At 48.9% G+C, this 25930-nt stretch overlaps 1 protein-coding gene across 8 annotated transcripts in view; it reads right to left on the bottom strand.

Annotated features, from left to right (window-relative positions):
- Positions 1-25930, bottom strand: part of tns1a (tensin 1a) — a 70623-nt gene that overhangs the window by 33988 nt on the left and 10705 nt on the right. For all 8 annotated transcript variants that reach the window (XM_068590466.1, XM_068590470.1, XM_068590469.1 and 5 more), the window contains exons 2-5: positions 17745-17859; positions 15609-15646; positions 2394-2432; positions 333-374 (exon numbers count right to left, since the gene is read on the bottom strand). In XM_068590466.1, coding sequence (XP_068446567.1) covers positions 333-374; positions 2394-2432; positions 15609-15646; positions 17745-17859 — 234 coding nt within the window. The remainder of the gene's footprint in view (positions 1-332; positions 375-2393; positions 2433-15608; positions 15647-17744; positions 17860-25930) is intronic.

Here is a 25930-nt window from a genome sequence, read left to right as displayed (position 1 = left end):
TGTACTTTAAAGTGAACCTTCAGAGCAGCAACAGGAGCTCTGATTGGCCCGCTGCTGTGTGTTGACTGCTGCTGCCACCTTCTGCAGTGAGCGGGAACAGACGGGAGAGTTTCTGAGACGTGAAGCATTGAAAATATATCAATTCAATGCATTTCAACACGTGAAAAAGGCCGATAATTATCTCAGTGTCAAGAAAGGTCCCCAGTGCACATGGAGGGATTGTTCTTCCAGCACTTTGCTGCATCACAACAGCGGCCTTAATGAACGAGGAGCCTTTTTAAAGCACGTCTACTTGTTGGCATCAACGCCACGAGGGAAGAGGTGTTACTCACCGGTGTATCTACATGCTTTAATGGCAGCTGAGGAGTGGGAGGCTGGAGGGAGAAGCGAGACAGAGTCAGAGGGTTAGTGATGGTTTCTCTCACACCGAGGAGGAAACAACATGGAGGGAGAGAGAGAGAGAGAGCGAGAGAGAGAGAGAGAGAGAGAGAATATTTAATTATACAAATATGAAGACATATAAATAAATGTTTCTTAAAACAGGAGTCTCTGCATATGAGGACAAAACGTTTCACTTCTTTACAGTAATTTATCTCATAAGTATCTTTCATCCACACAGATTTGTTCATTTTAGTTAATGATCATGATTATTCAATGTACTTTCATTATTAGCATCAGAGGTATTAATTTATGTGTTTTCTTTCCTCCACTTTGACAGACTTTGATGTTTCATGCGAATGGAGACAATTTGAATTGAAACTTTTCTTTCTGCACTCTTAACTGCACCTTTATGGTTTTTCCTGAGACCTCTTTCAAAAACATAAAAGTGGACTCTCAGAATATAATGCAGGCAATATTTGTCTTCTTCTGTGTGGAAGTTTGTTAAAGCTCCTTCCTGCAAAAGGTCAGGTCATCTGTCTGTGAATAATATTGCATCTAAAAATAAACTGAACAAAAACTGTGTTCAGTAAATGTCCTTTTTTTTATCAATGCTGATTTTTACAAAAAAAAAAGGGTGCAAAAACATTTATTGTTTGGTTGCTCGTTATAAAAAATGCAAAGTGACGACCGCTGCGTTTCAAAAAGAGGACAAGCCCGTTGATGAAGATGTACACGTACAAAACAGAACAAATACAAAAGTAATGAGGTCCATAAGTGGCAGCGAGAGGCAGAGATGCAGAAACAGTATGTTAGAAGTGAAAAGAAAATATGTACACACACACACACACACACACACACACACACACACACTCAGAGCTCGACAGTGATCCATGTGTTAAGGAAAATCTCTTAACTGAGTTAAGTACGGCGTCCCGGGCTGATGTGAGCTCTATAAACAAAAGTGGGGACTGTTTAACAAGCTGCTGCAGTCGTCTACAGCGGCCGGCGTCCAGAGTAAATAAGTGAAAAGTAGTTACGTAATGTTCCTAATGTTCCTAATTTGGTCGCATCATCGGCGGTTAATCCTGAGAATGTAAAACAGGACCGACGGTGTCGCTTTTCATTCCACTTTGTTGACCAGGAATCGGGAGGCGGATCAAATCGCTTCCCCCTGCCGCCGCTCGGACCGCGACCCCGCCGTTCGCCGAGCGTTGCGTTCTCCACGGGAGCGAATGAAATCTCCCGTTTCGAGCTCATTAAGGAGAAAAAGAGTCCGGCCTCGGCGTTCCAGTGCGTGAGTCACGTTGTGTCTCATGGAGGAGCAACACCGCGAGGAAGGAGAGGAATCTGTTCCACTGAGCTTCCTGAAACTTCTGAGGGATCTGTGCACTACAATGTTTGTGTACTTCTACTTCAACGCAGGTCACTGCTAGTACATAGTTAATCTCCACTATCTTCATACAAAGACAAATAAATACCCCCAAATAAAACAAAATGGTTGTGTAAACAACAACGTGACAGCGCAGGAAGCAAACAAGAACAATATGACGTGTTACCGCCGCAGATTTACATCTGCTTCACATTCCTCCCGGTGTTTACACGCCGACAGATCCGCGGCGATAGCGCGCCGAAGAAACCCAACGCTGCGCCAGTGAAAGGCAGTGAGGAAGAGGAGGAGGAGGAGGAGGGGGGAAGTCAACATGGGGGTCAACGGTGCAAAAAAAGGAAGCGATCTGGAAAGGACGCGCCGAATGCGTTTGAAGGCCCCGCGCGTTGGCCTTCCTCTCGGCTCGAACACGGCATCATCGTCACCATCGCGGCTGACGAGCGGGGCGTCTCGTTTGAGTGGCGCGGACTGGAGGAAGCTCTCATGGCCTCTGACCTTTGACCTCCAGCAACGACGACAGCCCCTGACACAATTCCGGGGAGGGATCGTCGCATCGTGACGGGGTCAATGACATCGATACACACACACACACACACACACACACACGCGCGCGCGTTGCACTCACCAGATCATGATTGGTAGTTACTTGGCATGACGTGGTGACCTGTGAAGGGAGACACAGACAAAATCACGAGTCAAAAGAAAGCATTAAAGTCTGCTCCAGGATCCGGACTAAGAAAAAGAGAAGAAGGATTCGACAAAACAACATAAACGGCACAAACCAGGAGCATCTTCTGAAGTACTTTAGCAGTAGGTTGTGTGTATTTTTGTGGAAACAGGGAGGGGGAGGCTTCACTGAGTGTTTCCTCCTGAATGCCTGAGTATTCCCTGAATAACCGCTGCCTCATAAAATCGCCACTTTTGACTGTTTCTCCGTGCGGCGCACACGTCCACGCTCCTTTTCGCGTGGCGTTTTTTTCCAGCTCTGTCCGAGAGAATCACAAAAGGGCCTCGTCGGCCACGTCGAGAGCCACTATTCCCCCTCGAGTTCAATCACAGCGCGAGGCCAGAAATTCAATTTACAGTCTGCGTCCGTGCAGTGGGAGGCCGCCGGGATCCCGGTGCTGTCCTCACCTGCTCCGTGACGCCACGCGCACACATGTCTGAACATGTCAGCAACACGTATGCCGGGATCGCACTGCACAATACATCTGCCTTCCCAAGATGGTCACCGTGTCAGATGAGGTGATTATACAAACTTCCAGGGCAACAACACCGATATATTCGGTTAGTTTCCAGTTTATTTCTGGATAAAATGACATCAAATGAGATTATAATCATTTGTATTATGGTCACATGAGGCAAAGGAAAGCAGGAAACCCATCAAATGGACAGACGGACCCTTTAAATGTTCATGTAGTAACATGACCGCTGCTAATTATTGCTAAAAAGCCATGCGGCAGTGTTGTAGACAAGACCCCCGAAAACTGAAACCGAGTCGTGACGAAGACCAGACCGTTCCTGAGATCAGATCCAGACTCCTCTTCGTCGGAGGCCGAGACAATACCTCGTAAAAATGCGGTCGCTTCCGAGACGGAGAGCGCTCGAATCTGGAGCGCTCCAACACAATTGCCTCAGTGATAAAAACACAACATGTTTTATAGCCGCAGCCCCTCTCTCTCCGGCTTCACTCCCTGCTGAAATAATTTCACCACCGCCGTCCGTTTCTTTGCAACGCGGTCTCATACTTCAGCTCCTGTCGCCTCGTGAAGCGGCACCCCGGCTGCTCTCGGCGCTGTGCAGCAACTCAATAAAACAACAGTTGCTTTCCCAACAAAAGCAACTGGGTGGCACACCAGTGCTCCAGGAAACGCAGAGTGGAGGGCCCAGTACCTGCTGCCAGAGCTCCCAGCAACAGTCTCACTTGTCCCCTAATAATACTCGGATATATCCGCTCAGAATTAGAGCGGTATGGATTTCCTGATGTTGCAATGCTACATGTAGCATCTTTAAATAGCGGGCCGTTTTGGTCCTGGACGCTTTTTAGTATCCATGACGGGCGAGCGTGGCTCCTAATAGTCTGCGTAACCCCGCGCGCCGCAAATTCGCTGATTACGATGCGTAAACAGGCCGAGAGGCTTCCACCTGATTGTGTTTACTTCAGCGGGCACGGGGGGAGCGCGGACGCGGCTCGTACGCGAGTTGACGGATGTTTACGGGAGCGCGCTATCTGGAGACGACAGGCGACGGCGGGAAGGAAGCCGGCCGCAATTAGTTTGCTCTGGGAAAAACAAAAGACTCGTTGACTTTGTAATGCTATCATCAAGAGTATCAGAGTACAGCAGTGGGATAACATCTCGGCAGAGCGGCTCCCGCCCAGCGCACGCTGGTATCAATCCACCCCGTCGGGGCCGATACGACTGCGCGCTCCTCTAAAAATATACGAAGACGCTGACCAAGAGTGTGCGGAGGTATTTCCACAAGTTACGAAAGGTTGCCGCTGGTTTTCTACGTCGCATTGCTGAGCCGTCAACATGTTGCCGTACCGCAATAAGATTTGCACCATGAAATAAGACATTAGGCGACACTTCTGGTCAACTTTTGAGTCAGTTGGACCTCAAATTGTGTGTGCAACACAACTCGGAGGGCACGGTTTTGAAGTTAATCGGGTGAATGAGTCACAACTGTTGCTGCTGCAGGTGCTGCAGGGAAGTGGCTAACAGTCAAAATAAGGAGGATAAAGTACATGCAGTGATGAGGACTCGCGTATAAAGCTAGTCCCAGAAGCCAGCCGGCTCATGCCGGCTCTTTACGGCGCCCATGTGTTCATATATTTCAGTGTTGGCGGCCCCACTGGCCCTGCGGCCTCGTCGCACGAGCATCTGCCTCTGAGAGGGATGACTTGGACTTCCAGTTGCTCCTGGAGAAGCCAGACGACCGGTCCGCTCCCAGCCTTACTGATGCCAAATCATGTCTCCGGGAGCCCGTTTGTGTGCATGCAAAACACAAACACGGCTCGCAAATATTGTTTTCATATCACGTACTTAGCGAGGCGGTCATGAGAGAAGACAGCCGGGGAGAAAATACAGACTTCCTAATCTTGCATGCCTTCAAAACACCGTGTAAAAGTCCTCACCGCATCGCCGCGCGACGGAGCGAGAGAACAACAGCTACCCGGACTTCATCCATATATGGTGGCTGCAGCTGGAAGCCAGACCCACACAGGCTCCACGTGCTTTTTACCAGCTCAGACGGATAAAAAAAAAAAGTGCAGGAATCTCCGAGAGGCCCCGCCGCACGCTTCAGCACCTGAACTCCGTCATCGGGCCGCAAATGTTTGTGCAACTGAAGGTGCGTCCGTAGAATAATCCAGTTCAGGTTGCGCAACGGGGATGAAAAACAAGAGAACCCGGCCTCGTCAGCTTTTCTCTGAGCATCGTTAATCCGGCAGACGTCTCGCAACTGACGACCTTTTCTTTGGCCACTGAGTTGCGGAGAGAAACAGAGTGGTTTTAGGCTTTTTAAAGAAGGCGTTTATAATCTCATGGAGTCACGAGGGGCGTCTAGGAAGCCACTGAACTAGAACAAGGAGTCAAGCGAGCCACCGGAGGAGGAGGAGGAGGAGGGGGAGGCCTCATTAGGGGGCAAACAGAGGTGAGCTGAGGCGGGACGTTGTTGAATTACCCGCAGCAAAGGTCAAATGGCTCAGGTGAGTCTCGACAGCCTCACAGAGCTCCCCCCTCCTCTCTCTTGATCCCCCCCCCCCCCCCCCCTTCACAATGAGAGCGTGGATCAGCGGGAGCTTTAATGACTTCAGCAAAAGTGCTGCTCGAGTACTCGAGTGGGTTTATATGGAAACGGAGAGCGCAGAATATCAAAGCGGGACTCTGGAGCCCGGCCCGCCGAGCTGCCTGGTCGCATAATGAGTAAACGTGCTGCACTTTTCAAGCGGGGATGGCGACGAACGGCTTCCTTCGCCACCGCTCGCACACTTCAAAACGGGCTGGAACAAGCAGCCGAGGAGCAGCCGGGCCGGCTCGCTCAGCCACCTCCTGCAGCCTTCGTTTGCACCGTCAAACAATGAGGTGCAGTACGCTCCCATCGTCAATGCTTTCATTGTTTCACATGTAAAAACAGTAAGAATTACTTTCATGGTGACTTATTGCTTGGCTTACCCATGAAAGGTTTTTTTTTGATTTTCTGTGTTTTAAGTAGCAGTTGAGTTTTTTGATGCTCTGAAAATGGGAACGCCGCCGTCCTTTCCACAGATTTATGCCTTTCTACTCCTCAGACTTCGCAATGATCACTCTGGTCTTGAGCCGATCTCGTTCGGACTAACTGATGGGAGAAAGCATGTTTCCCACTGTGCATAAATCATCTCATTGGCTCCAATAAATAAGCCTGCCATTGGTCCAACCACACTCAGAATTCCTCAAGCGCTCCTCCTGCCCACACAAGAGCCACTGCCGCGCTGATGGCAGGCTGCCTGAGAAAGTAAATTCTTCGCTTTGCAAACGGGGGCCAAATAAGGACTGAAGCTCAAACGGCCCCTTTGGAGGGATTTACACGTCGGCCGGGTTTCTGTTGAACTTGGAAGGCTCATGAATCCGCCGACCGTGTGATGGTGAAGAGCCCCGTTCCTTCGACATTTTGACATCATGTCAAGTGTGTAACGCGCCGCGTTCGACCGGGTGGCGGCGTGTCGCCGGCAGGAGGGCGCCGGCCGCGCCGAGCGACGTCAGCGTCTGCGTAATGACGCAGGATTTGACACCAAAAAAAAGGCGGTTGAAGCCAATTGGAGTACAATTAAATGGCCGAATGAATGTCTTAAAAAAGAGAAATAATGCTCCGGGAATGTTTTACCACTAATATGCTCTCTGTCACTGATGGGAGAGTCGGTAATTTAATATCGTGTGAAACAGAGAATCCACTTAACGTGTCATTTAGTGAAGGGTCTCAGCTATTTGGTGGATATCTAAATATGGAACGTAACATTGTGAGATATGGTCCATCTGCACCCAAACAGGATGGAAAAGGGCCGTTGTATCGACACGGGAGTCTAAATAATTGTTTATGTGAAGAGCACGCTGCCCGCCAGCTGTCTTCCATCAACAACTGGTAGCAAAACACAAACAAGGTCTTCACACGGCATGAAATCCATCCTGCTGACCAGGATGTGACCCGACCAATACAATCAAAAGGTTCCTCCCCAGTCTCCACCGTGGTACCACTGTGGATGGACACAAGAAGGGGACATGCTTCATCACCACCGCATGGTTAACACGCCACGAGTAAGCGAAGGAGTCGTCCGCCAAGGGCGAGCGTTTGCTTCGACCCTAAAAAGGTTCAGCCGAGGAGGGTGTTTACAGCGAGAGGAGTCACGGTGGATCGGCTCCGACGTCGCCTCACCTCCAAAACCGACGTGCCGACCTCGGCAAAGTGGACTCGGAGGAGGCCAAAGACCACTGGGGGGGGGGGAAGCGACTACTTGGTCACGGCCGCGAGCCGCAGGCGACAAAACAAAGGCCGTTAAAACGGAGGAATGATGAATATCAGATGTGCAGCTGCGGCTTCGAGGTTTATGCAGGACCGCGGATCAGAATCTTTTTCTTTTTTTTTAAACAAATCGGGAGCTTTTTAAAAAACAAAACTCACCTGAGTGGGTTTTTCCGACCGTGGGAAGCAGTTTGCAAAACGAAACGCGCGCGACGCTTCAACAGGCTTCTGTGGAAGTGGACGACGAGCATGTTTTGGTCATTACTGGACGGAGCCGATGCTCGGTTCCTGGTTAATTAGTGCTGGCGGCGAGGCGCTTTCTCTCTTTCCACCACTAATAGCACGGCGAGGCGAGAAGAAAGAAAACGCCGGCGAGCCAAAGTAAAGGGTAAAATGCAGGCTAACTAGAACACAAGCTGCTGAAAAAAGGATTTCGCAAAGCGCTCTTTCGCTGAAATGACATTTCTGGTGTATGTCTGGAAAAAACAATCACCTGGCATTGACACGTGCTGCCACTCCAGACTTTGCTTTTGCCTTTTTCCTTGCCAGCCTGTCACTTATTGACAGGAATAAGTGAGCGGGTCGGCTGCTCACTCAGCCTCGGCCTCTCGTGCGGTTGCATGTTAAATGCCATCCTCCCTGGTCACTACTGCTTTTATAACACATACTTTGCAGCTGACGCAGCCGGAGGGTCTCGCCGTTCACCAGCCTCCCTCTGCTTTTCCTCTCCTGCAAGTAGACGACCATGACATCGCAGAACAAACATATCTGCACAAACATGTGGGCGGGATTTTCCATTCGGCGATCAAAGTTATCCACTTTGATCCTTTTCAAGATGATCCCCCCCCCCCCTCCTCCCGTGCGATTCATGGTATGTTTTTCTCAACATCTCTGCTGCTCAGGCTTCACCCGTCGACGTGTCAAAAGATGAACCGCCCTGAGGGGGCAGCTCGGCGCGTTATTAAGGGATGGGAGAGTCAGATGGAAGAGACAACTCGTTCAGGAGGGATGGATCTACAGGGAGTGCGGCCGTTCTATAAGCATCACTCTCGGAGAACATCTTCATGTTATGAGACGCCGGGGAGCCGTGAGTAAGGGCTTTTTCTGCAGTTTAAGAGGGTTTCTGGGCAAGGTGGAGAAGGCGGGGGGAACGGCGCGTTCCCCCGAGACGCACGACGGATTTGAAAAGTGTAAGTGCAGGAGCGCCGGGGTTCAAGGCCGCCGAGCGTCTCGGAGTGGAATTTGAAAAAAAAAAGAGAAAGGAAAAGACGGAGGATGTGTCGCAGTCAAAAACAAGTGTGGAGCCTCGGCGGCGTCATAAAGCTGCATTCCTCCCCGTCGCTTTTGACTCTGCAGCGGGAGACGGGGCTTACGGGCCTCGCGACCTTTTGACCCTTTGGTGTTTTAACTGCCAACCTTGTGTTCGCTGGGGGTCAAAGGTGAGAGGCTGCCGTCGTCCGTCTGCATCCTCTCGAAGGTGTCAGAGTTGTTGTTGTTTTTTTAAAAGTGTGAGAAAGAGCGAAAGGGGAAGAAGAAAGAAGACGTTTCCGAGCCTTCGACGGCTCCGGCTGCGCTGCACTTTGTCTCTCGTGGTTTCACAGCGTACCGAGATGACGGCTGGGAGAGAAACCACGTGTTCGCCAGCTGTGTTGACCAGTTGGGGTCTCTCTCTCTCTCCTTCTCTCTCTCTCTCGCTCTCTCTGCCGCCACAAATCACTTTCTCGTCGGGTCGTGAAAAGGCTGCCGACTCGGATAAACTCCCGACTGTCCCGTTCCCGTGGGAGTCACTTTTCTTTTCCCGCGAGTGCGTGCACCCAGAACATGCATTTTTCACGGCGTTGTCAAAGGAAACGAGGAATCCCTCATTGGCATGCATTAAAAAAAAGACATTTTAAGCCGCGAAACAATGCAAAGAACTACAAATTCAGACAACGTAGCCAAGCAAACGTACAGACGGAATACACTGCAAAACACACACACACACACACTCCACGCATCTGGAAACACACTCCTCCAGCTGTCTTACCTGCACACTTTTTCTCACGCTCTCTCCTCTTCTACCTCTGCATTCTCCCAGCCTTCAGACCCCCACCAACCCTCCTCTCTCTCTCTCTCTCTCTCTTTCTCCCCCCCTCCGGGAGAGAAGGAGTGCAATAGAGGGAGTACCAAATACAGACACTTTCCTCCTCCTGCGCCGCCTTCGCCTCTCTCGCTCAAAACAACAGCAGTAATCCCAAACGCGTGCCAGAGAGCTCCTGAACTCGGCTCTGCGTCGCTGTGGATGCCTGTGCAGCCTGCGGACCGGACCGGGAGCCTCTCTTTGTGCTGCTGGCGTCGCTTCCTCCCGTCCAACTGCCAAGAAAATTTCGAAACACGCTATATAAGGCCAAGAAAGTGGCTCGGGGCTCCTCGCGATTCCGGTACCCAAAACGAGAGAGCAAGAGCCGTCCGGGGGCCGAGAGTAACTGTATCCCTCTGTATCCCTCCCTCCCTCTCTCTCTATCCCTCCCTCCTTCCCTCCCTCCCTCTCTCCTTTCCCAGCCCTCTCTGTTGAGACACATCTGACAGAGAGAGAGAGAGAGAGAGACAACTTTTCTCTTCTCTCTCTCATATCTACTAACTTTTCTATTTCCCTGAAGTCTGCATGTGCGTTTTTCTCTCCAATGTTTAACATATATCTGCAGTGTTTACAACAATTGAGTCACTCCAGATGAATGAAGCCCTGTCTTATCGTTGCTTTAAATCACCGTGAGCGCACTGCTTCACATGCAAAGTGTTCAGAATTAAGGATAACGCGCCATGCGAGCTTCAAACTGAAGTTTCACGTTTACTTATCGTCAAATTGGATCAGCAATGGAAACAATTGGACTTTCTGCATCCTGTCTCTGCAGACACACAGCACAGAGTCAAAACTGAGGCCGACAGACAGACCCTCCGCATCCCTCTTTCCGAAAATACTTGGGAGGGAAAATATTTGCCGGCGCCCCGTCGGGTTTTAAGCGCCCGGGGGGGGTCGAACTCTTGACCTCCAGACGAGGCCCGAGGGTAAATCGGTCCATCGGTCATCTGCTCGCACCCGGCGGTTAGGCCGCCCGTACAGTTGTGTGTTGCGTGTCCGCCGGCTCGATTCCCCCCCTACCCCCCCGCCCCCAGAATGCACCGCGGCACATCCGTACCCGCTGAAGGGCGTCGCCATGGAGACGCGCGCCCGGGACGCGGCTCTTTGATGCGACGCGGGCCGCGCCGAGGAAGACAGACTTTCCTCTGTGAAGAGGCTGCGGAGGAATGAGGAGGCTCGGCTCTCCTGAGCGCCCGTGTGTGTGTGCCCCTCTGTGTGTGTGTGTGTGTGTGTGTGTGTGTGTGTGCACGTCTCATCACTTTCTCTCTCCCTCTCTTGTTCTACCTTTTTCACTTTCATGCTTGGACAGTTTCTCTCTTTTTCCATGCCAACATTCTTGAGCGCTCCTCATCCCTGCCTCTGTGCACGGCGCGCGGCGTTTCTGCTCGTGCTTCGTGCTCTTTCTACCTTTGGAAGATAAAGCAGATGAACCAAAAAGGTGGAGGGGGAAAAAAAAAAAATCGGCTCAAACACCACTGATAGCAAAAGTGACTTCTTAAGCCCTGTGGTGACATCATCTTATTTGTGCTTTGTGTTTATTTATCCCATTTGTCTCTTTCCACCAATCGCTCCAAAGCGCCGATGTCCCGCCCCTCCTCCCCCCCCCACACACACACACACACACACACACACACGCTGAGGTACATAAAGAGTGAAGAGTTTGACAGCAGGTGGTAAAAATGCGGACGCACCCGAGCCCTGTGTGAATATTAAAGAGCTTCTGGGGTTGCATTTTATACAGCGTGTCATCTGCCAGAGCTGGAATCAAAAAAGGCCTCGCCCAGTTTCTGCACGTCGGCACACGCCGGGGGTTGGAGATGAAATGTTGAAGGATGTGGATTCGGAAAGCGAGACCTCGGAGCGCTCGACCTGGAAACTCAGCTGAGATCCAGCTGAGCTCAAGTCGGGCTTAGTCGAGGTTTGGAATGTGCAACACAAACAGGAGAGCCTTAAAGTCACTTTGCAGCAGTAAACGTCTGCTGCTGCAGAGTCCCAGAGTTTCATGGAGCTTCCCTCCTGCTTCCAAAGTGCTTGGCTTTTACTTTTCTTGCACATCGATGCTGCCGTTATGTAAGCTCGGCTTGACAGAGAGGGATTTTGGGCTCCGAGTGATGAAACGGGGCCGTCAGAGTCTCCTCGCGGCAATAATATCCCCTGGATTTACTTTTGCATGACAAAGGAACTATTGAATCTGCTAAAAATAGAAATTCAGCATGTGACTGGGTTTCCAAATCGGCTTCAAAACCAGAATAGCTTTTCAATTTCTGTTTCATATATTAAAATAATGAGCTAGGTAAGCTAAAGAAAAAGGTTTACTTTTCCTTACTCTTTCAAACAAATACATTTTGTTCATTTGTCTGTTGATTGCAGTGGGGATTCTTCTTCTAATGTAAAATGCCACACTAAAGAAGGGAGACATCAGCGTGAACAATGCTAACGAGACGTAAACAATTCTGAAAGTGTCACGTATAAATGCGTCAACAGGAACGCGCTCCTTCGTCCTCTCTCGTTATTTTATTCTTGGACTGCCTCCGTGACTCACTTCCCCGTCCTGCTGCCCCCCCCCCCCTCCCCCCCGGTGCTGCTCCCAGATCTGTGCACATCTACAACTACAGGAAGTGGGGAAAGGCCTGATTACCAGAGAGCACTTTGTTCGGCTCCAGCTGAGAGCCGAGATAAGTAAACAAGTCGTGAGATCTTTTTTAAAGCCCGCGTTGAATCAGAACGTGTTGAAAGCACAGAGCGCTGTGGCCGGCTGGCAGCAGACAGGAATGACCTCTGACCCCCGAGAAGAACCCGGGTTAAATGTCACAAACCCGAGTGTATTTCCCCTTTCCCTTTACTGGTATATGAAAGCAGAATAAAACGGTCTTGAAAGGAAATATTGGAAATCTGCACTCACTTTTGGCACATTTTTCTACTAGTTTGGGAGTTCTGGGTGCTCATTTTTTCAAATCCTGACTCTTCAAGGCGAGCCGAAACAGAAATATCTGAACTGCGACCTCAAATCAATTTGCACAAAAAGTGGGAGGGCGGATAAAAAAAAACAACCAAAACATGTGAACTACATTTTCTAAAACACAGCCAGGGCGAGACAAAACATGAGTTATTTGCGTGAGGACGGTTCAAAAGCCTCTCTCGCTCTCGCTCGTCTCGTCCGGCCCCTTCCCATCATTCCTCCCCGGCCTCCGCCGGCCTCTGCCAAACCTCGCCTGCCTCTTCCAACCCGCCGGCCCGGCGAACAGCGCAAAAAAAAAAAAAAGCCTCCGCTGCAGCGGCATTCCAGGAGGCTCCTTCAGGACATGGCGGGGATAAATCATCAGGAATAATGAGGGCTTGTTTCCATGGAGGGTGAGAGGGAACCCAGCGCTGTCCAGTCGACACACATCTATAATATATACATACACATATGCGGGGATGTGTTATATTTTCATTTGAAACGGTGCCAAAATTGGAAAACCCAGACAGCGGAGTGAATGAGTTTGCTCATAAAACAGTAGGAGGCCTCGGTGAAATGTAGGCAGGTTGCTCACATATATTTCCCTCTGGTGAAAATCTATTTAAATTATACATAAAATGTTCCCCCAGCGTGATGTGAAGACTCTCACGGAGAGCATCTGGCTCCAACCACAACGTGGGTGTCCGGCCCCTTGGTTTTCAGGGGAGCCACAACACCGCCGTCCAGACAGGCCTCCACCTCAACACGGACGAGCATAACAACTACCCAGAGGTCACAGGGTCGCCCCCACTCCCTCCTCCCTCTCCTCCCCGTGCACAACGGGACATGGTCGCATCCCACACCGGCCTCCGGGCTCCGATAACAGGCGTCCACGCAGAGATGGTTTGCGGTTTGGACGGAAAGGGAAACAGAACCAGACGAGTCGCCGCTCGCCGCTCGCCGCTCGCCATGGAGGCACATTGGTGCACATCCGTCTTTTTGGATGTTCTGCTCAGATATTTTCATGAGCTTCAAGACTCGACGATGGAACCGCAAGTGGTTGCAGGTTTTCGGGGGCGGGGAAGAGAAACACGTCGCTGATCGCTCCACTGACAACAAGATTACAGGTCGGGTGTTTTATGGACTTTAAAGATGCAATACATCATGATTATTCAACGTGTATGTCCCCGGAATAATTGAGCAAATGACAACGTCGCCGTGTTGTTGCAGTATTTAGCAGAGGGCTGTGCAGAGTTGGCCAACTTGAGACGCCAGAGGACTTTGCATGTTGTTGCAATTCCTCTCGTCGCCAACAGAGGGCAGTGAACGCCACTTAGTGAGCCTCAGACACTTCCCACAGAGCAGATCATATGTATTTGGTCTCAGTTCACACATTGATTAACTCATGTAGCATGTAGAGTGTGATTTATGTGTAAAATACCTTTTATTTTGATTAATAACAGAATCATCCATGAGAAATGCGTGTGGAGTTCATGTATAACTGTTAAATGTAAATGTTAAAATGACAATACTCTCTCAAACAAGACATGACCGTCCAATAAATGTATAGAATTAATCAAAACTACACTTTAAAGCATACTTTTCCACATATTCACATATTGTCTCACATCATCTGTAAAGAGCATTCCCCTTCATCACTCGTTAAAATCAGAACAGCGAGCATTAAAACGCCATAAAAACACAGAGACGCCGCATAGAAGCTAACAACACGACCGCAGAAGGCGTCTTCACACGTCTGGTTACTGTACGGCGTTAAAAAGAGGGACGCTGCGGCCGCTTGAAATGATAAAACACATTAAACCGAGGCGACGCGGCGCGACGGTTATCTCCGTGTCTGATGGAGTGCAAACCGCCGCCGCCGCCGGCCTCATCGGGCCTTCGTGACAAATTTACGGTTCAAGGTCGGCGTGCAGTCAGCGGGGGAAAGCGTCGGCCTATATACTCGTGTATACTCGCACAAAGACTTCATGTTTCCATCCTTTAACAGCCTGAAACAATGAGAGTGCCACAGCCAAACTGTGTCCAGGCTATTTGGATGCGGGGGGTCATTTCACTGGATGAAGCCAATAAACCAATCGAGGGATGAGCTCAGATCAGGGAAATCCTGCCAAAGCTCTCGTTTTCAACCAAATGAACCAAAACCTAAACATTTCCTTCCACAACACGATCCATTTTCTCTTATTTCTCCGCCTAAAAACATTTTCCTGTCACCACCAGAGTGGATGACTCATGACTCTGGTGATTCAGATTATTCCCCCGATCGCCACCACAAACGACTTTGCCTGGTTTCGGAGGTATTTGGGTGATTTTTTTTTTTTTGTCCCCCCCCACCCTCTGATGTTTTGGGAACACGCAGCTTTTTGTTTTCCGACAGTAATATTTGGGGAGAGCGATGGTTTTTCGGGGGAAAAGAAGAAGTGAAACTCCGGGCAGACTGGGGAGGAAAGGAGAAGAGACATTTCAACATTTCTCCACACCAGTCACGACTGAAACCACTAAGAATAGCCTTGTTACGCTCTTGCCCTCCTCCGCCCTCTCCCTCCCTTCACCCCGTCATTCATTCCTCCCTTCCTTCCTTCCTTCCTTCTCATTTACTCTCTCCCCATGCATTCTTCCCTTTTCCACTGCAGATTGGGATCAAATGTGGTGAGTCTGTTGGTGGAATACGTGATGCGATGAGAGGAAACCGACAGATCGCTCTGACTTCCCTCTGCAGTTTTTCAGGATTTTCTCTTCAAACATCCTGCAGCTCAGGACAACGTTCCTCTCAGTGAATAGGACGACGTATGATCCAGGTAGCGTGTGTTTTGAGGAGTAAAACCACGAGGCTGAAGGCCTGTCAGATGCTACAACACTCACTAATATGCTCCGGGGTTTGAAACAACATGAGACACTCAAATTACAGCAAAGACAAACTTTATCCAACGCAACCTTTTGGTGAGATTGCGCCGAAAAAGGACGCACATGCTTGAATTCATCTGTTGTGCAGGTTTTAATGTAACGTGACCGAACCCCACGGGGTCCCAACTGTGTGTCGTAATCTACAGGGAGTGCTGGCCAATGCAGAAGCTTGCTGGATGATGTCACATGAAGTCGGGGCAAAGGTCGATTTTTGACCTTTTTGCGAGTGGCCTCATTGAAATACATGTGCAGGTTAACGTATTGCGTGCAGGTCGAGGACGGGCCCCGTTTGGCGTGTGGGTGCGCATGACGGTGTCGAGTAATAACGCACTCATAATGAGCAGAAAAGATCTTCAGGGTCTTACCTTCACTTCACATTTTCGATGCAGGGACAACTTGCACGCTGAAAAGAAAAGGAGACAAAGTCCGGTGAGATCAGAGCAAACATCCTTTTTTAAGAAAGGAAATAAGAATAGAGCGGAGAATAAAGCTCGAGGCAGCCGGTACTGATTGTTAAAACGTCATGCATTCAGCTTTTGGCTCAAGAAGAACTGTGTTTACTGCTGAACGACAGCAAAACAAGGTCAGCTCTCTTCCTGACAGCAGCATGCAGTGGTGCTGCCCCCCAGTGGCCACACGACGCAAACATCCATCCATCTGTTGGTGTGTGTTTTCAGTACGCGGAAGGTAAACACTGCTGGATGCTTCCTTGAAAAAAGGAATACGGGTGACAGACGCATGCAGACACGTGCGAGACAGACAGCAGCGAGAGCACGGCGACCTCCGGCCGTGAAGCGGCAGGTACGACCCCTTTGACCCCCCCCACGAGCACCTGCGGCCTCGCTGGCGACCCGGGTGGTCCCCAGGTGGCCGGAGCGTGTGTGATGTGTGAGGTGCTGGGTGCTGGGTGCTGGGCGCTGGGTGGTCTCAAACTGCGAGACCAACGCTCTCCGGTTCGTCTCCACCCAAAGTAATCCTGCGTGACGGTGATGAATGGAGCGCTTGGTCATTTTGCGCGTGAAGCTGATTGGTAATTATTTGGAGCTGCGAGTGAGAGTTAAGCGAGTGTGTGTCCGTCCAATTAGAGAGGCGGCTGTCGACTTTATTACCGGCAGGTATTTCACGCGTGAAGACAGATATATTTGACACGTCTGATTCTTTTCGGAGGAAAGCAAACGAGAAGCATCTTCCCGGAGTCGTCACACATCCTGAACATCTGCACGGCGCACCGTCCTCTTGTCACAGCTTGTCACTCGGCCGCGAGCCCTCCAGCATCCCAGGGTTCCTAGCAACGCCTCCTGGTCACTCAGACTCAGCCTGAGCATGTGTCCAGGTGCCTGGTGTGAGCTTACAGTTACAGCTCCACGTTCGGTCGGTCGCACCGAAAAAAAACTTGGTGCTTCAACCAAGTTTGTGCACATGAAGCTGCAGTTTGGGGGTGTTAGCTGGATGACTTTAAGCTCCACCGTTTGGCGAAGGGAAGCTTATTGCGGTCTACTGTATTTGAACACAGAGGATGGATGAACAAAAGAGGGATGAAAGGGGAAGTAATTCTCCCGTGCTCCCCTCTGCACTCTTTTTCCTTTGTTTTCCACGTCTATCTCCAAATCCCCCCATACCCCAATTTCTCTCTCTTTATCCCGCCTCGCTCGACTCCCCCACCCTTTCCCCCTCTCTCTCTCTCTCTCTCTCTCTCTCCCCCCCCCCCCTCTTATCTAGGCTAATGCAGCAGCAGCAGCCATGCTAATTTTAACAGCAAATCCTCAGCCAAAGCCCCATACAGGCCCGCTCTCCTACCGCCGGGCTTCTGAGTGTCAACCGCTAAAGACTCTGCGTTTGTAGTTCAAAAAGGAGAAGGGGGGGGAGGGAAAGTGTGAGAGAGAGATGGAGGGGAGGATGACAAGAAAGAAAGAAAGAAAAGAAGGAAGAGAATGTGAGGCTGCCCGGGAGTCCTCTAACATTAATTTCCCCTGGACTTTTCTTGGAGTGACAATAAAACCCTCAGTTCTTCTAAAATTAGAATCGACAGAACATGTGACAGGATTGTGGTGGAAGACGAGGAGGCAGGGGCTTGAAAAGGGATGGAGGCCGAGGGGAGGGAGGGGGGGAGGGTGGTCAGAGCTGCGGCAGCAGACGCATGCACGCATGCATACTGTATGCACAGTGGAGGAAAACAAGGGAGGCGGATGCACGGCGACGACGGACAGAGACAGATGTAGAATAACAGCTGCCAGACACATTTTACATCATTTTGAACTGAACTTCTGTGGACTTTGGGCCGTTGTTCGGACCAAACCAGCAATTTGAAGACTTCACCTTCTTCTTTACGGAGTGTATTTAAACAAAAGCATGCCTCTTTGACATCTGTGTGTGTGCGACGTCGGACGCTTTGCTGAAGCGCAGCAGGGAATGAAAATAATCCGCCAAATTGGTTCAAAACAACTAGTGTTTGCACTTGTGTATCCCTGCCTTTTGCCCCCAGTGCATGCTGGGAGACTCACCTTTGCAGATGAGGCCCTCCTTGGTGATGGCCTGCTTGCATATATCACAGCTCATCACCTTCTTGAACGGCTTCAGCTTGAAGGTGTGTGTGTGGACGCCCTCCAGCTCCTCGGGCTGTGGGAGGAAGAGGAAGGAAGAGAGATCAGGAGGGAGCCGGTGACTCGATGCCAGCAGGTCCTCGGCCAGTACGGAAGCACATTCGGTACTCGGAAGGGATAAATCCGTCTACGGCTGCACGTCGGGGGTCTGATGCCAGATTTCATGGCTTATTGCATTGAATGGTTTTCTCGCTTTTTTTTTATTCTTTTCTCTGTTTTAATTCTTTGTCTTAATTTGTTGGATTGTTGGACAAAAAACAATGAATGTGAAGATGCAACTGTGGACTCAAAGAGGCTTTAATACCCGTATGTTCATTTTACAGTTTAAATGGTCAGTTGCAGCTGAAGAGATGATTCCAAACTTTGAAAAACACGAGATATTCATCGTGTTTTTCTGCCACAAAATGTGTTTTTTTTTGGTTTTATTTCATAAAGACCAAGAAGACACACTTTCACCACAGAAATATGTTGATCACAATGTTGCATCTACACACACACACACACACAGACACACACACAAACACAGTCCGCCCACCAGCAGAGGATGTTTTCACTTTGAAGTTTTCTAATTAAATGACTAATTAATGAAGAGGAGAGAGAGAGAGAGAGAGAGAGAGAGAGAGAGAGAGAGAGAGACTCACAGCAGCCAACAACCTCAAAAACTCGAGGAATGATGTACGCCTGTGTGTGTGCGTATACATATGTGTGTGTGTATTCATACTGTACTGTATCGTGTGTGTGTGTGTGTGTGTGTGTGTGTGTGTGTTCGGGCCGTGCTGGAACATTTCTCAGAGCAGCCTGAGGACACGGCAGCTCTAGAAACTGCACCAAAACCTGAGCAGAGCAGAGAGGAACAAACAGTGCACGTGATGTTTGTCCCCCTTTTTAAAAAAAGGCAAAAATACAGAAATATCAGATGATGATGACGAAGGTGGGGTTGACGCGTGCATGTTGCTCGTCGGCAGGATGAGGACGTGGCAGAATGAACTCCACCACTTCTCTCCTCATCACCGACGCGAGGCCACATCGCCGACACGTTCACGCCGTCGCCGTGAAGTTGAAATGTGGTTTTCCCTCCAAACCGCCGCGCAGTGTCGATTTGTTCAGCCGGGCGCATGAACGCCACGCAGCCGAGAACGCTGCAACTGGGTCACTAGAATTCCCTTTGAAGGTGCACGTTAAATCTAAAGCAGCTCCACCTGGCTCTGAATACAGAATCACTCCAAAACAACAACAACAACAACAACAAAAGATGCTTTTTAGTCATTTGTGGAAGACTTTCAGGTGCGATTAAAGCACCTTTTTATTCTATAGCACGACACTGTTTGGGTTATTTTAATTCTATTTTCCTAATCTTAAAAAGGTCAATCGCATTAAAAACAACAACAACAACAACAACAAGGACAAGGACAAGCAGCCTTTCTGCTTTCCTTCAGGCAGTTTCTTCCTTGTTGCTCACCTCGCGACCTCCAGGTCCTCCTGGACCTCTTGACCTCCGCTCTCGTTTTCCCACCACCCCTCGACCCCCCCCCCCCCCCCTCCCCGAGTGAGTCATAACGATGACGTCATTTCCTTTGTGTATTTGTGCAGCTGGGCCGCTCCGCCTTGGCGCTCTTCAGCGAAAAACATCATTTTAAAAGACACCTTGTTCCCGCCGTCACGTCGGAGGGATGAATGAGTCCCTTCAGGGGTAATTAGCAGGAATGGGACCAATCCCACGAGAGAGAGTGTGTGCGTGTGTGTGTGTGTGTGTGTGTGTGTGTGGAGGGAGGGGGGGGGGGTTGCAGTTTTGCATGAAGCGGCTGAAAATGGAAGCATTCTTGTAAAGGCCGCATCGCTTCCCAAATAAAATGATTTCATTAAGATCCGCTTTCACGAGCTGAAGTGAAATAAATCAACCGCCCCCCCCCCCCCCCCCCGCCCCCCCCTCCGACATCAACGGGGCCAATTTTCCTGCAGCTGCATCAGTATTCAGCCTGCAGGACACACAACTCCGCAGGACCCACAACTCCCTTCTCTTCACAACTACTACGACCATCCTCTCCAACCACAGCTAATTGTCACCGCCGCCGCCGCGGCTGCTACCACGCCTCCTACAAAAGGACTCCAGGTGTGACGAGGCTCCCGATGAGGCCCGCGTTGTGTAATCCTTTGCTTCATTGTCTTTGAGCTCATTTTCTGCTCTCATTCTGGTGCTCCCTGCTCTTTTTTCCTCTCTCTCTCTCCGTGTGCCGCAGTCAATTTGGCTCAAAGCTTTTTACTAAAGTGTAATTCTCAGCGTTTTTCCGCCGCCCTATCTCCCTAAATCTTAATGGCTTTTGTCACACTGTGAGACCACTCGCTGTAAGCTCCACGGAGGAGTCGCGGCCGACCTTGGCTGCACACAGCGCGTTACAACAGGTAGCGTCAGGCAAACAATATGCTCCACTGACGATTCCTGTAAAATACTTCATTAAACAGAGTCCGCCGTCCATCTCATTAACGACAGTTTTATTTCCCTCCCGCGAGCCGGTCGATGTGTTGAGCAGCCGCTCGGGTTCAGACACTGACAGACCGCAGACGTTTCCTCCACACGCAGTTTCATTAAAGGGAAGAGATGTAAACCGAGAAGACGGATCTCCATCATGATGACGGAGGAGCTGAGACGGACACATGAGACAGAAGGAAGGGAAACAAAAGGGGAGTGTGTGTGTGTGTGTGTATGCATGCATGTATGTATGTGGAATACAAAGGGAAGTATAACATGGAATATATATATATATATATATATATATATATATATATATATATATATATATATATATATATATATATATATATATATATATGCTTATTGCATATACACACACATAACGCAACCACAATATATGTATGTATATGTATATATATACACATATATATATATATATATATGTATATATATATACATATATATATACATACATATATATATATACACATATATATATATATATGTATATATATATATACATATATATACATACATATATATATATATATATATATATATATATATATATATATATATATATATATATATATATATATATATATATATATATATGAAAATGTATATTATATTTCCAATATATGTTATACTACCCTTTTGTATTCCATATATATTTATACTCACACACACACACACACACACACACACACACGCACACACACACACACACACACACACACACACATATATATAAAAATATGTATCAGATATTTTTCCCATAATGTTAAAACCATTCGACTAGTTCCTGCGGACAATACTTTTATTTGTCAGGAAAAAAAAAAAGGAAAAATAATTTGATTCAAAGTATTTTTACCTCAAACTATTCACTGATGTCTGGAGGACCAAACACAATATAAAACCCGGATAAACTCCACAGGTGAATGTGGAAAAGCCAGATGAAGTCTGGCTACACCTTTACTTGGTAAAATAAAATGACTTCCAGGCGATGGCGTCCAGACGGAGCCAAAAGGAGGCGCACACGTTCACAGCGAGGACCTGGCGCTGTGTATAAATAGCGGTTGGAGCACCTTGTGCCGCTCCGCAGCCCTGACGCTGAAGACGACCTGGCGGCGCGCCGCCGGCTCAGCCAATCGCGCGCGGCCGGCTGTGCCACGGGCGGGAGCCATGGTTACCCGGCTGCCACGGCAACCGGGGTCAACGTCTCCCGTCACACGACGACGGGCGAGGTGGGGACGAAGGGAAAAACCAAACAAAAACATAACGCGACCACAAGTTGACGCGCGTAAACACCAGCGCGCAGACCCTCGTATGCGGTGGAGAGTCTCGCCTCAACGGCAGGGCCGGGGGCCGCTGCCATTCAACCGTTTTTGTGGAGAAAGAGGAGAAAGGGCAGCTGTAAAAAGGAGAATAACCCACAAAGAGAAAGCAGAGGAACTCGTGCACAGTGGGAAGACCCTCAGATTGCAGGCCGGAGAGGGAAAAAGTTCACAAAGCTCACAATTAGGCGCGTAATCAGAAAGCCGGTTCACTAATGGATGCCATCAGGTTCTTAACCATCCGTGAAGGATTTTTATTATCCGGTACGAAACAGCTTCTCCTGCTGTTCATATCAAGAAAAAAAGCCGCAGATATGCCAATAAATGTGTAACTTTTTACCACAAATGTGTAACAGAAACCAAACAAGGTTCGTGAACGCATTTTCCTTTTTCTGTACGCGTTGAAAACTTGGAAATCCACTCATGTTAAGGTTGTTTTTCAATAAATATGAGCATGAAGAAGGAATATAACAAGATCTGCGATCTGTATTGAGCATCTTAATCAATACAATATGGTGAAGCAGCGGCCATGGAGCGTTCAAACACAAGCGCGGTGTTTCACACCAAGACGTAAATCAAGAAAAAACATCAGGGAAAAAAAAAAGCGCGTTTAGCCAAAATAAACAAAATTCATCATTCCGGCTGCCAAAACCAGACAACTCACAACCACTTGGAGTCACATGTGAGGACGTGGGTCTGTGTTTTTGACGACCAGAAGCCGTCCAAAAGACAAGCATCACAAAAATCACAAGCCCCGTCCTCTGAGTCGTGTAAGGGCGAGACTCCCAGGAGAGGCCCGGGAGAGAAAATGGAAAGGAGAAGGGAGAGGGATGGAGATGGAGAGGAAGGAGGAGGGGGTAAAGGGATGGAGTGAGTGGTCTAAGAGCAAAGGATGGAGGAAGAGGAGAGGAGGTGTTTCTGTGAGTGTGTGTGTGTGTGTGTGTGTTTGTCCTGGCTTATAGACAGCAGGCCCAGTAAATCAAGGCCCTGTGCTCCTCTCCCCCAGTTGCACTTAGCTAATGAAAAGCATCACTACGCTACCTCGACCGCGACCCCACTTAGAGCCAAGAAGTGGGAGCAGGGGGAAGGAGGGTGGGAGGGAGGGGGTGACTCTCTGAAAGGTACTGCTCTTTCATTCTGCACGGGGACGAAACACGGACACAAATGACATGCATGTGGCGAATGCGTCCAATCACAAAACATGTCTTCAGTCGCGCTGAAGACCCAGAGACAGAAGCATGAGCTGCGGTGGTTTGTTTGTGTTTAAACCACTAAATGTGTCATCTGTGAGCCTGGAAGGCAGGAGATGAGTACGGACTACAATCATGTGAAGCGTAAGTTAGCTTCAGTTTGCTAGCTAACTGCTACTTAGCGTTAAAACTGCCCAATTTCAATCATTTAAGCTATAATCAATGTTTTTTTTTCTTCTTTACAATGACACTACTTGCCGACCAGCAACACGACAAAGACACAGTTAGCGAGTAGCTAATGAATATAGCAGAGCATTTAGCAGCTGAAATAGCAGATATTCCCCTAGCAGGTTGGAGGAGACCAAAACTAGTGTCAGTATACACATTAAAGTAGACAAACACAAATCTATATGAATGCTAAATTTGCTCGGGAAACTTAACTGCAGGATGTGAAGGGAATAGTTTGTTAGGCGATGTTATGTCAGTGTTGTGTTAGCAGCTTGTTTCTGCTGCCCCCAAGTGGCCAAAAAGATCCTTTAAAGATCAGTTAAATACAAGATGTTGTGGCAGTTGGACACGATGGAGGTTTAACAACATTTCTGTGGACACAAATCTGATCTGATCACCACAGTCGAGCATTTTGTATCTACTAAACTCCTATTTACCGGTCAATGTGTTAAGTCTGGACTTCCTGTTTCTGACAGGTGCTTTCTAAGCTACGCCATCTGTGTTTAAACATTTAAAACGACATTCACGCTCTCTAATGCACACAGACACACACACACACACATCAACACAAACTCCTTCACGTCCAGATATATTCCTCCAATGTAAAACTGCACATGTGGCTCTCTTCATAGCGCAGTCGAGTCTTTCTGCATGAACCGGGAGAACGGTTTGAAAACACAAAGAGGGCCGTGTTGGAATAAAGATGTACATTATCATTTTGCATAACGATGTAATTTCACGAGAGCCCTGTAGTCCAATAATCGCTCACTCAGAGCGTCCCCGATGAGCAATAACCATCTCGGTACAATAATGAAATAAACACAGCCCTTCAGAGACTAAAAAACTGAAATTGAAAACATATTTAGCTTTCTTTTTGCTGTTTTTCTGTATGTTTAGCGGAACAAGTACATGTTCTTCGCTGTGGCACAAAAACTATGTCCTTTAAAAAAGAAAATCATCAAATGAATGAAGACCGGAGCTCTTCACTCCTCTTGAAAAGGGTTTTCGGAGATGAAATTGACAGTCCTCGAGGCCGCAGTAAATATTCTCTCTGTCCTCTCAGGGCTGGCCAGCAGAAGACAGATCCTGTGTGAGGGAGAAAGTGAGTGAGCGAGGTGAATCGTTTTCTGAATGAGTGACTACCTGGTTGATGGACGAGGTGAACGGAGGGAGCGAATGAGTCACCCAGGCCAAAAAAAAAAACAGAGAAGAAAAAGACATAGAGCAACAAACCGGCGGATGACATGACTCAATGAAGTCAAGCATGAGGAACAGGCCCCACAGAAACTAACAGAACCCGGGAGGAGGAAGAGGAGGGAGGAGGAGGACGAGGAGGGGGGAGGGGGGGTCCTGCACCCCCCCCCCGAGATGAAACAGCGGGGCCACACCTGCTTTCAATTTCCCCCAAATTGAAATTCTGTCAGGCACAATGGGCGCCTTTGTGAGACGAGAGAGACGACGAGAACGAGAAACAAGACGGAAAATGAGAGCCAGGATGATATTCGCCATATCTGTATGCGCGCGAGTGTGACGGCGTTCACATGGTCCCGATTCTAGAAAAAAAGCCGTTTCCAGCACATGATTAGAAACGTGGGGTGATTTACGACCAGAATACGAGTCTCAGGAGGGCCGATTGAAAAGAAAGAAGCCTTCATTTCCCTCAATGCGACTGAACGCCGTCTTTTCATTCACACCCCGGCCTCCGCACATCTTTAGCAGCACCGCCTGTCGGATAGGAATTTTTTGAATCCACAGGTTCCTCACACCGGTCCACGCCGCCTGCAATCCAAGCGAGAAGTCATCTAAAACCGTTCAAAATGAAGGAAACCGCGTCGGAGACCCGTCGGGTCACCTCGCTGTAAACTCGGCTCTCGTCGGCAGCCTCGGCTCCTGAAACTCTCTCTGAGTCGGAGATCCCGACACACACAGATGGCAAATCAAACGGCTCCAATTAGCAGCGCGGCTAACGGCGGCCTGCGAGACGGTCGAGACGAAACCGCGCCGCCAGGTCTTGTTGCTGTCAACCGCTCTGCTCAGCACAAACAGGAAAAATCAAGCGGTTTTAGAAAAATTCTTCACGTCAAGGACCCTTACATCAAAAATGTAAAGCCGTGCAGGTGGATTGAGCCTAAGCTCCGCTGTTTATGAGCATCTTCACAGTAGATGGGGAAATAACAGAGTGGAGAATAAAGTCTCTCATAACCCCAGAGGGGACTTTCTCACGATTATGAGTCCATCAGTGATTAAGTACCCATGATCACAGTAAAGCACGTCTAGCAAGCTGCTGCTGCATAATCCATAGGCATCCATTTTTGTGAAGCTAAAAAGTATGAGTTGAAATAGTCACTTTCCTGGAGACGCCGGGGAATCCCCATTAGGATCGCAAACAAGCTCAAAAGAAGATAAAAATATCTAACACATCTTTCTGATTTTCTTTTTTTTTTTACAATTTTAAAAAAGGCACTGATACACACAGTTCTTCCCTTGTCTGCATGCATACTTCACTGGAGTATTGATCCGCGTACAAGAACACAGATATGAGCTCGGGATGTTTTATTTATGGCGCCGAATACAGCCGATCCCAGTGGACGGACACGTGGGCCGGTTGCCATATTGTAGTAACTGTGTGCGCGCGCGCGCGTGTGTGTGTCTATCTCGATGTTACACCAACGCAACAAATACACCCGCGTGCATTGGAGTGCGTACGTGAGGCGATATGATCGATACCAGGTGCAGACAGAGAGACACACAGATCAATGAGCTGTGATCATGAAGTCCGAGCTGCTTATGATCATTAGCCGGCCGCTAATGAACTTCGGACGCCGTGTTTGCTAATGAGCTCTCCTCTGGTCGAGTCCGTCT

The sequence above is a fragment of the Clinocottus analis genome, unplaced genomic scaffold, assembly GCF_023055335.1.
Source record: "Clinocottus analis isolate CAN_PGR_092001 unplaced genomic scaffold, fCliAna1.0.p SCAF_24, whole genome shotgun sequence".
Lineage (NCBI taxonomy): Eukaryota > Metazoa > Chordata > Actinopteri > Perciformes > Cottidae > Clinocottus > Clinocottus analis.
The sequence above is the reverse complement of the archived record's forward strand: the minus strand, read 5'-3'. Positions and strand labels throughout refer to the sequence as shown.